A 13,374-nucleotide genomic window follows, 5' to 3' on the forward strand; every position below is an offset into this window, starting at 1 on the left:
CAGCCAGCCTGGTCAATGGTTAGGGATGATGGGAAATGTTGTCCAGCTACATCTTGAGGGCCACAGATTCTTGATCTCTGCTGCTGCCAGTTGATACAGGTCACCTTCAAGATCATCTTCAAGTTCATTCTTTTACATGTGCATTTTTACTCTTTAGACTCTTTGGTTCAAGCCCTATGTTGGGCAAAAAGATTCCTGCATTGCGGGGAGTTGAACTAGATGATACTCATTGTCCCTTCCAACTCTACAATTTTATTATTCTGTGAAGTTTGTAATAATTGGGGGAAATTAACAGATCACATTCCACTGTGTGTGTGTTTTAGTGTTTTATTAATATTCTAATATTAATAAAATATTAATATTATTATTAATAATAATCTAATATTAATATTAGATCCATTTCAGTCCGGTTTCCGTCCTGGTTTTGGGACGGAGATGGCTCTGGTTGCCCTAACAGATGATCTCCGTAGACAACTGGATCGAGGCGGGTCAGGACTGCTGATCCTTTTAGATTTGTCAGCAGCCTTTGACATGGTCGATCATGATCTTCTGGACCACCACCTCACAGACGTGGGGATACAGGGCATAGCCCTGGTTGTGCTCTTTTATCTCTGGTCGGGGACAGAGGGTGGCACTAGGGAGGGAAATGTCATCGCGCCACTCCTTGGTGTGTGGAGTGCCGCAGGGCGCAATTCTCTCCCCGATGTTTTTTAACATCTTTATGCGCCCCCTTGCCCAGATTATCCGGAGCTTTGGGCTGGGCTGTCACCAATATGCTGATGACACTCAGCTCTGTCTGCTGATGGATGGCCACACCGACTCGACCCCGAACACACTGACCAGATGCTTGGAAGCTGTGGCTGGATGGTTTCGTGGTAGCCGATTGAAACTAAATCCTTCGAAGACAGAGGTCCTATGACCAGGTCGGGATGGCATGGGGATGAGGGACCAACTCCCTTCTCTTGCGGAGGCCCAATTAGTGCCATTGCCTTCCGTTAAGAGTTTGGGTGTAATCCTTGACGCCTCCCTTTCCATGGAGGCGCAGGTTACAGCAACAGCCAAGGCGACATTTTTCCACCTTCGCCGCATCAAGCCGTTGGTCCCTTACCTTTCCCGCCCCGACTTGGCCACAGTGATCCATGCGACGGTCATCTCCAGGCTTGACTACTGTAATTCGCTCTATGCGGGGCTGCCCTTGAAGCTGTCCCAGAAACTCCAGCGGGTGCAGAATGCAGCAGCGAGGCTCCTCATGGGGTCTCTGCCATGGGAGCATATTCACCCAGTGCTTTTCCAGCTGCACTGGGTCCCAGTGGAGTACAGGGTCAGATTTAAGGTGCTGCTTTTGACCTTTAAAGCCCATCACGGCCTAGGACCCTCGTACCTATGGGACCGCCTCTCCCGGTATGCCCCACGGAGAGCCTCAAGGTCCATAAATAGCAACACCTTAGTGGTCCCGGGCCCTAAGGAAGTTAGATTGGCTTCAACTGTAGCACCCTGCTTGTGGTTAACGCTTAGCTGGAATGAAATATTCAACGCAGCAATAGAGAAATTAAAATAGTAATTTATTTGTCAGACAAATAAATAAGAGGCTCAGTGGTACGTGGTTACCAAGCTCTGGCCTGGCCTCCTGCCATTCTGGCCAGCACTTATATTCCCTTAATCCAGCCCCCTTTGCTCCTCCTGTGGCTGCCTCTGTCCAATCAGCCTGGTTGAAATTCCTATTGGCTGTTTGCTAGAGCCAATCACAAAAGATACACCCACAAAAGATACACCCATTTCCTTGCCCTTATATGGGAGACAAAGAGCTATATATAAATGACAAATAAGTAATAATATATCTTACATGGAATCTTAATTACCAGCTCACCTCTTGCCCTTCTTGCCCTATTGCCTTCTAAAACAAATGGTTTAATCTTACATTTTATGTTCAACAGATGTCAAGGATCTTGAGTTTCACATCAACATTGAAAGATTTCCTTCATTTAATGTTTCTAAACAAATGCCTGACAACCATATATCAAGACTGCCCGGATGGCGTCTTCTGTCTGGCAGGGGGGGGGCTGGTGGCTGACTTAATTTCAGGATAAATACAACTCTTACAACCATATGAAATAAGAATCTAGCATTCCTTAAATCCTTTGCATAATTACATTTAAGCCAATATATTTAAGCTAATATATTTCATACATTTATCATAGGTAGCCTCTTAAAAGAATAAAGCTTCTCAAAGTGAAAAGGAAGGAACTCAATAAAACACAGCTTTTAAAAGAAGCCTCTTCAGTTTGCACCTCCCCCTTTCCCCCTCCTCTCCAGCCTCAAAATAAAATAGGAAGAAGCTGCTTCTTCTGCCAAGCCAGTTGCCTTTCCAACATTTAACACATTTTAACCTTTTAACTCTCTCAGTTTAAGAAACAGCTTTAGAAGAGACTTCCCCAAAAATGCTCTCTTTCTTTCTAGCTAAATGTTTTTCCTTCCATTTGCTCCTGGCCTTTCAACCTTAGAAAGAAGATCTGGCTCATTTTACTGGGAGGCACATTGGTATTATCTTTCCCCATTCCTAATGGTGTTTTCTCAGCCTTGGGGCAGCATATGTAATTCTCCCTTTTTATGACTTTGAGAATTGTTTTTCTACTATAAATCAATGGGGCCCTTCTTGTCTTAGGAGGAAAAACATCTTGCCAAGGTTCTTTTAGGCAGCTGGTCTTTTGCCTGGCATGAAACATTTGAAAATCCTTTTTTTTTAAGCTCATTTTTAAATACAAGCCTTGATTGAAATATATAGAAGCTTTGATAAAAATGCAGGCTTATGATTAGATGCCTCATTCCCCCCTTTCAAGCTCAAGGACCTTCATCCCAAGTGTCCTTGATAGCTTGACCTTCATCATATTCCTGAGGTAAAGCTCTGTATAGGGCCATGATATGAGGTAGAGTTTCATTTGAAACCATCTTGCTAATTGTACTTCTAAAACATGAAATGATACATGGCATCATACATAAAACCAATACTACTACTGTCAAGAAAAACAAGCAAGACAATAGTATCCCTTTGAGTCCTGTGACATTAGGTAACCAATTGGTGAGCCATCCCATATCCCATCCTTCCCATGTTTGTACTGGGACATGTGCTATATTCTCCATCTTTGTGGCCAACACACGGATTGCCTCACCATTATCAGAAATGTTAAAGCAACAGGCATTCCCTGTCAAGTTCAAGACTCCACATAGGCCTCCCTGCCTGGCAAGTACATAATCCATTCCCATTTTCAGCTGCAAAATGGCGGCTCTACTTTCATCCAACTGTTGTGCAATAAGTCTCAAACTCTGGGCCGTTGCATTGGTTACAAGTTCCACTACTGCTTGCAATCGAATTATTCTGTTTAGATTATAAATAGGATCCCGTGCCCCTTGTATGAGCTCACCAGGATTCCAGGAGGCAGGATCATAATAGGCTATAATGCGCTCTGGCGGCCAATCATCAGTACCGCTCCAACTTTGGGTACTTCCTCCTGCTATATGAGAAATATCAGCATTCCTTCGTGTTCGCCTGGCCGAACTAGTGGGCATAATCCACATTGGTGGTAATACCCAACCCAAGAAACAAGTCCCACTCCATTTGGAAGGGAGTTTCTTGTATGCCCATTCTCCACATATCCACCACAACCATCGGGTCTGAGGTTTTTGGTACGGGGAATACAGAAGGCGAAATACCAAAAGGGGTAGAGAGTTTACAGTGCAGTATGTTAGATTGCCTTCTTCTGTCACAGTTATGTTCCACACCACTTTCCATGCATGAATAAAAGGAGGTGCACAGGGCAAGGCATTCCGAGTTCGATAGGTAGTACCGTGTGCCCAGGTATGACTATTCTTCTTATAATCCCAAGTATAGTGACAATGAGAAGAGCCTATCATGGGAGAATCAGCTGCATCTGATGATTTATGTACACAGAATTCCCCTTGTACAGGTATAACTCGTAATGGTTTAGTTGAGTTCCATCCGGGGAAATTCTGTATTTCAGTTTGGTGTGGCATTTCGCTTACCATACCAATAGCATCTAATGGTATCGGTAATAACGGCATACCTCCCTCTGAATCATCTGGCCCAAGAGAGCAAACAAGGCAATTGGTCCTATTTGCAACATTAGCTACCATTTCAGCTAAACCTACCCACATATTGTGGTCATGGCTGAATCCATATTTAGCCAATTTGGTCAGATTCAAGGACCCTTCCCCTTCCCAAGGGATCAGGATTAATAAAATCATGTTGATGTCTAGTATATGCATTCCTTCCACAAAAGATTACCTTATTATGATAGCAAATAATTATTAGCCCCAATATAATTCCCCCAGTGACAGAAATGGGGAACCACCAAGACCAAAACATATATCCCGAGGATCCCCAATGAGTAATATCTCTGATAATTGTTCCACAAGGGGGGGGCAGTCAATCAATTGTATTAGAGAATCTTTCCGTTCACAGTCGCTGGTTCAGACGCTCCTCAAGCTTCAGGCGTGCGCAGGTCAGCCAGCTTCCAGGTTGTGGCTGCAGCAGGCCGGTCGTCAAATGTTGCCCGTGACCTAGCCCGTTCCCGGTAGGGCTAGATACAGGGGTTTTTGGAGAGAGTTAGTTTTAAAGGATTAGAGGGGTCACCTTTGCACGTCCAACTGCCTTCAGACTTCTTCAAACGAGAGTGATGAATCCAGGGGGTCACCTCAGCTACCTTCACCGCTGTTGGAGTAGAGAGCAAGACGGTGTAAGGTCCACGCCACTTAGGTGCAAGTGGATCGCGTTTCCACTCTTTCACCCATACGCTATCGCCAGCCTGGAACTGATGAATCGGCTCGGCAATGCTGCACGGCGTGCGCTCGAGGGCCCACCTGTTAAGAGAAACAAAAACACGGGAGAGAGATTGCACTTGTTCCTGTGTCACATGGTCTCCTATTTGTTTAAGGTCAGCTGGAATATCCTGAACAAAGGAGGGCGGTCTCCCATACAGGAGCTCAAAAGGTGACAACTTAAGTCTTTTTGTGGGTGCACACCGAACACGAAACAGTGTTATGGGTAACACATCTACCCTTCTGAGACTTTAGACATATTAGTGGGCTTCTGGCATGCCCTGCGGATACCTTGCACAAGTGTCTGGCGGTAGGTGGTAAGTCTGGCCAGGTGAATTGCATTGTTTGGATCCCAATTAGGATCTTCCAAGGGAAAGTTATCTTGGAGATGACGGTCAATATTATAAATATTTCCCCCTCTGGCCTGCTCACGCAAATATATCTGTGCCTTTTCAATTATGTCTCTCCTTTCCTCAGTGGTGAACAGAGTATTTAGGAGCTGGCGACAATCTGTCCAAGTAGGGCTATGAGTATTTACTATTGAAGTCACCAAGTCCATCATAGCCTGAGGTTTTTCTGCAAAAGATGGGGTGTGTGTTTTCCAATTCATCAGATCTGTAGTTGTGAATGGAATATATTGCAGGGTCGAAGTTCGAGGTGGCCGTGGTCCGGGTTGCCCATTAACCAGCGCAGGCTCCTCAAGTGCATCAAATACTCTTCTAAGAGGGGCTACTACGTGACCTTTCTCTTCACTTTGCTCTAGGGGCCTCAAATCATAGGGGATGGTATCTGTCGCAAGGCGTTCTTTTAGCAGCTTTATACGCCTGGCTGTATTGCTTGCTGACCGAGCAAGGTCTCCCTGTAACTTCTGTAACATTTCTCTGGGACTTGGATGTACAGGGGTTTGGGGTGGGCAATCAGTTGTTCCACTAAAGGAGACTGTAGATGGAGGTCTATTAGGAGTCACAGGTGGAATAACCACTTCTGCTTGGGCTTTATTATAGAACTCCAATGCCTCCTGAAGATATTTATCATAATCTATCAAGGAATCAAGCTCTGTGACTCCACTCCCATTATTCATTCCAGTTTCTTGCCTTGGGGTTACAACTGGTGGAGTGTTTGGATTAAGCTCCCTTCGATGTGGAGCATAGGGTGGAGGTGGAAGCACCTCTTCCTCTGGCCCCTCAAAAATGGGTTTGAGTTTATTTGGCAAGATTCCTTTCCTAGCTTCGGCTTTTACAGCCAATAATTTGCATCGTTTGACTTTGCATTCCCTTATCCATGGAGGATTTTTATTTAATGTGCTCAGCCAGGAATCTATATATGGAAATTGTTCTGGGCACCCTCCAGTTTCTTTGGCGATATCAGTCCAAAGTTTGCTTACTAAATTTATATCAAAGGTTCCCTGGGATGGCCATCCAGTAATTTGTTTTGGCCATTCTATTTCACATAACGTTCTCAAGCGCTCTGGCGTCATTTTGACTCCATATGCCCCTGAGAAGGCTTTCTTAAAATTATTTAACATACACTCAAGAGGTGTATTTTCCCCCTTTGAACCCCCAACTCCCATTGTATGGCCCTGTGAAGTATCCACTCAGTCACTCACAGACGCGCTTCGTGGGTTTCCTTGCCTAGATGGAGTCGCCTCACTAGGAATCGAAGTACTGCCCACTCCACACTAAGGTCAGCTACAGATTGCTCTGTACTTTCTCACACATACAATGCGCTGGATACTTCACCACACTCTACCTCCCAATTTTTCCCTTTCCCTACACCAGATCACCATCTGATGTACCCAACCACCTAGCGTACTCAGTTTCCCCTTACTGAGACGCAGAAGTTTGATCAAGACTTCTCTTCCTCCTAATTAATTGGAGGGCCAAAAATCCCTTTGTGCACTTACCCTTGGTTGGTTCCCTGTTTCCCCCGGTCCGTCGCCGCCAGTGAGCAGGGTATCAGACAGACGAGTCTTCTGCGTTCCCCCTGGAAAAAATTACCAGTGCGCGCTTTGGGTAAGCAGTTGTCCTCTCTCTTGTACCCTGCCCAGTAGGGCGAAGGGGCTGCGTTCCAGCAGACCACTTATCCGAGTCACAGGGCACCATAAAATGTAGCACCCTGCTTGTGGTTAACGCTTAGCTGGAATGAAATATTCAACGCAGCAATAGAGAAATTAAAATAGTAATTTATTTGTCAGACAAATAAATAAGAGGCTCAGTGGTACGTGGTTACCAAGCTCTGGCCTGGCCTCCTGCCATTCTGGCCAGCACTTATATTCCCTTAATCCAGCCCCCTTTGCTCCTCCTGTGGCTGCCTCTGTCCAATCAGCCTGGTTGAAATTCCTATTGGCTGTTTGCTAGAGCCAATCACAAAAGATACACCCACAAAAGATACACCCATTTCCTTGCCCTTATATGGGAGACAAAGAGCTATATATAAATGACAAATAAGTAATAATATATCTTACATGGAATCTTAATTACCAGCTCACCTCTTGCCCTTCTTGCCCTATTGCCTTCTAAAACAAATGGTTTAATCTTACATTTTATGTTCAACAGATGTCAAGGATCTTGAGTTTCACATCAACATTGAAAGATTTCCTTCATTTAATGTTTCTAAACAAATGCCTGACAACCATATATCAAGACTGCCCGGATGGCGTCTTCTGTCTGGCAGGGGGGGGGCTGGTGGCTGACTTAATTTCAGGATAAATACAACTCTTACAACCATATGAAATAAGAATCTAGCATTCCTTAAATCCTTTGCATAATTACATTTAAGCCAATATATTTAAGCTAATATATTTCATACATTTATCATAGGTAGCCTCTTAAAAGAATAAAGCTTCTCAAAGTGAAAAGGAAGGAACTCAATAAAACACAGCTTTTAAAAGAAGCCTCTTCAGTTTGCACCTCCCCCTTTCCCCCTCCTCTCCAGCCTCAAAATAAAATAGGAAGAAGCTGCTTCTTCTGCCAAGCCAGTTGCCTTTCCAACATTTAACACATTTTAACCTTTTAACTCTCTCAGTTTAAGAAACAGCTTTAGAAGAGACTTCCCCAAAAATGCTCTCTTTCTTTCTAGCTAAATGTTTTTCCTTCCATTTGCTCCTGGCCTTTCAACCTTAGAAAGAAGATCTGGCTCATTTTACTGGGAGGCACATTGGTATTATCTTTCCCCATTCCTAATGGTGTTTTCTCAGCCTTGGGGCAGCATATGTAATTCTCCCTTTTTATGACTTTGAGAATTGTTTTTCTACTATAAATCAATGGGGCCCTTCTTGTCTTAGGAGGAAAAACATCTTGCCAAGGTTCTTTTAGGCAGCTGGTCTTTTGCCTGGCATGAAACATTTGAAAATCCTTTTTTTTTAAGCTCATTTTTAAATACAAGCCTTGATTGAAATATATAGAAGCTTTGATAAAAATGCAGGCTTATGATTAGATGCCTCACAACCAGAGCCAGGGCCTTTTCAACTCTGGCTCCGGCCTGGTGGAACGCTCTGTCTCCTGAGACCAGGGCCCTGCAGGATCTGATTTCTTTCCGCAGGGCCTGTAAGACAGAGTTGTTCCACCTGGCCTTTGGCTTGGAGCCAATTTGATTCCCTCCCCCCCCCCCTCTCTCTCTTTTTCTTTCTTTTCCTTCTCCTCCTGCGATGAGGCTACATTTTAATATTTTAATGTTCCATTATTTTAATGTTGTATTTTATTTTTGTTTTTAAGTTGTAATCATTCTTCTTGTTTTTATTATTGTTTGTAAGCCGCTCTGAGCCCGGCCTTGGCTGGGGAGGGCGGGGTATAAATAAAAAATATTATTATTATTATTATTATTATTATTATTATTATTATTATTATTAATACGCTTTATACATCAGCCCAGCAGATTGTAACAGCCTGGATCCTGGGAAAAGTGCCAAAGATCATTTGGATGAACTTGAATTGAACTGTGAACTGAATGTGAATGGACTAGTTCATTTTGTGAAGGAACCAATATTAGTTCCTTTTTAAACATTTTGAAAACTAGTCCCTAAAGAATAGCTTTCTAAGCTCTGAGTTTAATTCAGATATAACAATCAATGAGTGCACAGTCTGAGCACACAATAGTTGAGTAGTACAAATCAACAAGTCTAACCCTTTTATGCAAACACATGGACCTGTGTTTGGTGTCATGTGTGAATGAGACTCAATGAAAGCAAGGAAGAGTAATAGCAGAGTCGGGAGGCTCCAGGGGTTGGCAGTGCCATCCTGCAGGATGGCAGGCATCACCAGTGATGCTTCCCACTGGTGCTAGAGCCGACTGATCACTCAACATTATTCTTCTATTTTAATATTTTCATATCAGAGACTAAAATACATTTGCAACCAAACCAAAATGGCAATATAATCTGTGAAACAGCAAGCCTGGGTGACTGATAATCTGTCACTTTTCTTCTCTGTTACAGCTGTGCAATAACATTGTGGATCTGGATGCCGATGAATTGATCTCCAAATCCTGTAACACATATGAGGTTCTCCTGAAATATAAAGATAAGGTAAGGCGGGGGGACTGGAACTCTCCTTCCAATATAATATTTCTGGGTTCGGAGAAGGATTCCATACACAGCCTTAAGCTTTTTCTTAAAATAAAAAAAGCCTGTCCTCACAATAACAAACAAAGGCAGCTCAAACTCAAGCACAACTAGACTTTGTTACTAATCAGGCAAAAGCCTGAGAAATGTCACTGTTGGGGGTACAGCTGGTGCAAAAACCCCTGTTGACCTTTGTGAGGTCATTTGTTCCCTGCCACTTCAGGCAGTTTCCCTAGTTAAAAAAAGGGTGGCGGGAGGTGAACAATGATATATTCTCTTTGTTATATATATATTGCTGATGTGTCCTCCATTTGTCCTCAGGTTCCGAAGGAGTTCAAGGAGTTCTTTGGTCTGTCACTGTAATAAAGGTGCCTTGTTATAAAAGTCAAAAGAGTCACGTGGCCTGAGTGGTGTTAGTGACACAGAATGGAAATCAACTGGGGGCAGATGTCCTCTCTCTGCTCCTGTTGACGTGGGTCAGAGCAAGAAAGATAGACTAACTGCATGCACTGTTGCCTTAGCACCAAGTGGAGCATCAGGCTAGTTGAAGCCAGACCAGATCCACGGTGAGAAAGATTCCATTCTTAAGAGGATACCATGTTCATAAAGATGGTTGAAGCTGTGATGGGGCTGGCTCCCCTACTGAACATTACCAAGCATAAGGAATGGGTAGAGTTCAGAGGCAGAGTAACTCTGCACATGCAGAAGGCTCCAGATTCAATCCCTATCTTCTCCGGGTAGGATGGCAGACAGTCACAGTGGACAACACTAAGGTGGCTGCTCCAAGGGTCTGGTAGAGCAGATTCCTCTGTTCCTCTGCACCACTTTATTTAAGATTCTGTTTCACATTTCCCTATGGCAGGATTACCTGGAAATATGTTAACAGCCCTCCTTTTAAGAAAGGGGTCAGGTGGTGGCAAGGACCCATCTCTGCCTGAGTCCCCAGAGAGCAGTTCCTGTCAATGTAGACCAGGGATGAGGAAACTGTGATTTTCCAGATGTCATTGGACTCCAAGTCCCATCATCTGAGATGATGGGAGTTGGAATCCAACAACGCTTGGGGGGCCACAGGTTCCACACCTCCAATGCTGAGCCAGTGGGTCTAATAATAATAATAATAATAATAATAATAATAATAATAATAATTTATTATTTATACCCCACCCATCTGGCTGAGTTTCCCCAGCCACTCTGGGCGGCTCCCAATCAAGTGTTAAAAACAATACAGTGGACTTCTGGGTTAGCGCCATCAGCAAATGGCGGAGTTCCTCCGATCGGAGGAACGGGCTCCGTGGAAACTGGGTCTTCCCACCGCGGCGAAGGTGGGGACCTGCTAGAAATCCAAGGCGGAGAAGCCTGGGAACGTGGGGTTCGGCAGAGCACCAAGAGCGCCTCCCTCACTCGCGGGGAAACCCCTTTTTGGGGCTCCGGAGCGGAGTGGGGTGAGCAGCGCGGTGCTGCGAACCAGTTGCTACTTTCACGGAGGGAAGCCGCACAGCCATCGCCGGAGAGCGCTTACTTTTTCCTGATGATAATTGGACTCTAAAACAAGTACCCGTGAGTAAAAACGGAAGATTTGACTAAGAAACTTATGAAATTTATGAATTAGGCAACGAAGCGGGAAGGTCTAAACAGGAAGTCTGCCTTCTGCTTTTTGTAAATAGACTGAAGTAAAGAATTTGCAAGCTAAATAGCCTGGAAAATTGATCCAAAGATTGAAATTTCCTGCATTTATAACCAACAAAACCCCCTTGACAGCAGGAGAAAAAGGGGGGGACTTTGACCGTTTAATCCTGCAGAGAAAGAGTAAAGGAACATAAGTTTCTATCGTCCCAAACCTGGGGACGGGGTGTCAGGACAGAAATGGTTGGATATGTCCATTGATTGGAAACGGAACACTTTTGACAGATAGTTAAAAAAAGAGAAACAAATGAACTTCAACGCTGCTTTCTGCATTTTTGTATTTTAAGGAAACAAAGTATTTGAAAATCGAAAGTAAATTTCCCTTTGTTGGATACTTTTTAAAGATGGACGTTAGAAACTGTGCCCCCTAGAGGGAGCTTGTCAGTTTGTTGCTGCAGTTTACAGGGAAATGTTATAGTTGTGAGAATTAGACCGTGGGACCAGCTATTTGACCTTGAACAGAAATGTGCAGGGAGGAAGTTCTAACGTCTGCCCTTGGCAAAACAATTGCTATGCTGCAGCAGTTGCATGAGAAAATGAACTTGATGAATGAAAAGTTGGACTTTATGACTGCTGTAGCCAGTAAATATGAACTAACAGGAAACAAAGACAAAAAAATTCTACAACAATTAACGCAGGAAACTGGTTCGACAAGGCAAGCCCAAGGGCAGATGAAGATGGAAGAGGTCGCGATTGCACCTCAAAAGATACAAAGGGAGAGATCCAAAGTCCTGCATGACCAAAAGCCGCAACATTGGAAGATTGAATCTGGAGTGTGTCTGGAAGTGCCTGGAGTCAAGGAAGCTCTTAGCTCTGGTGGGAATGTGAAACAAGTTGACAACTACTTCTGGAATAACTACTTTTTGGATTACAATATTATTAAAATAGGGGAGGGGGATTGTGGGGAATGGGCTAACTTGATGAAAGAAAATAAAGATTATTACCGTTTGGAATTCCCCGGAGACCCTCTCCTCAAGGAGAGGGGGAAGAAACTACAAAAGAAACCAACAAGGGACAGGGAAGGGTCAAGTATAAACGGGAACAAGAAAATGTGCAGAGGGGGCGTGGAAGAGACTTGAGAGCCTCGGATATTAGAACACCAGATTGATGGACAGGATGTAATGGTTAGAATGGACTGACATAACCCAAAGCCAGGAAGAAGGGATGTTGGATTTAATTAGAAGAGAATTTCTTTTTAGATATTTTCTTTTTGGAATTAGTGTGATACTAATGAAATATCAGAATATGTTGGAAAGGAATTAATTGGCTTTAGTAGAAAGGTTTGAAGGAGGTATGCATAAATATGGTTTAAATTTTGAAATTTTATGGTTCTTTAGGTAAGATAAGGTTAAAGAAATCAACGGTAAATTGAATAACAGAATATAGTAAAAGTTGGAAAGGATATGTTGAGTTAACGGGGGGGAAGAGAGAGACAGATTGTTAAGACAAATTATTTAAATAAAAATTGTGAAATATGGGAAGAATTTGCTGAAATAATGAATTAAGATAGAATACAAAAAGGGAGGTGTGAGGAGGTCCAAGAAATAAGTAAATGAAAGGATGTAATTTAGATTTGTATTTTTCTTTGTTATTCTTTTTTCTGTTTTTTGTTGTTTTGTTGTTGTATTTTTGTTTTTCTTGTATTCTTTTTGAAATTTTGAATAAATATCATTTAAAAAAAACAATTAAAAAAAACAATACAGTGTTACATATTAAAAACTTCCCTGAACAGGGCTGCCTTAAGATGTCTTCTGAATGTGAGGTAGTTGTTTATCTCTTTGACATCTGATGGGAGGGCGTTCCACAGGGTGGGTGCCACTACCGAGAAGGCCCTCTGTCTGGTTCCCTGTAGCCTCACTTCTCACAATGAGGGAACCGCCAGAAGGCCCTTGGCACTGGATCTCAGTGTCCAGGCTGAACGATGGGGGTGGAGACACTCCTTCAGGTACACAGGACCGAGGCTGTTTAGGGCTTTAAAGGTAAGCACCAATACTTCGAATTGTGCTTGGAAACGTACTGGGAGCCAATGCAGATCTTTCAGAACCGGCCTTATGTGGTCCCAGCGGCCGCCCCCAGTCACCAGTCTAGCTGCCGCATTCTGGATTAATTGCAGTTTCCGGGTCACCTTCAAAGGTAGCCCCACGTAGAGCGCATTGCATTAGTCCAAGCGGGAGATAACTAGAGCATGCACCACTCTGGCAAGACAGTCCACAGGCAGGTAGAGTCAACCTGCGTACCAGATGGATCTGGTAGACAGCTGCCCTGGACACAGAATTAACCTGCACCTCCATGGACAGCTG

At 43.7% G+C, this 13,374-nt stretch overlaps 1 protein-coding gene across 1 annotated transcript in view; it reads left to right on the forward strand.

Annotated features, from left to right (window-relative positions):
* Window positions 1-9,782, forward strand: part of TBC1D21 (TBC1 domain family member 21) — a 44,034-nt gene extending 34,252 nt beyond the window's left edge. Inside the window, exons 10-11 of the mRNA XM_081839219.1 lie at window positions 9,266-9,355; window positions 9,713-9,782. Of these exons, the coding sequence (XP_081695345.1) occupies window positions 9,266-9,355; window positions 9,713-9,754 (132 nt within the window). The 3' untranslated portion in view covers window positions 9,755-9,782. The remainder of the gene's footprint in view (window positions 1-9,265; window positions 9,356-9,712) is intronic.
* The last annotated feature ends 3,592 nt before the right edge of the window (window positions 9,783-13,374 follow it).

Source organism: Podarcis erhardii, assembly GCF_964252035.2.
Source record: "Podarcis erhardii genome assembly, chromosome: 14".
NCBI lineage: Eukaryota > Metazoa > Chordata > Lepidosauria > Squamata > Lacertidae > Podarcis > Podarcis erhardii.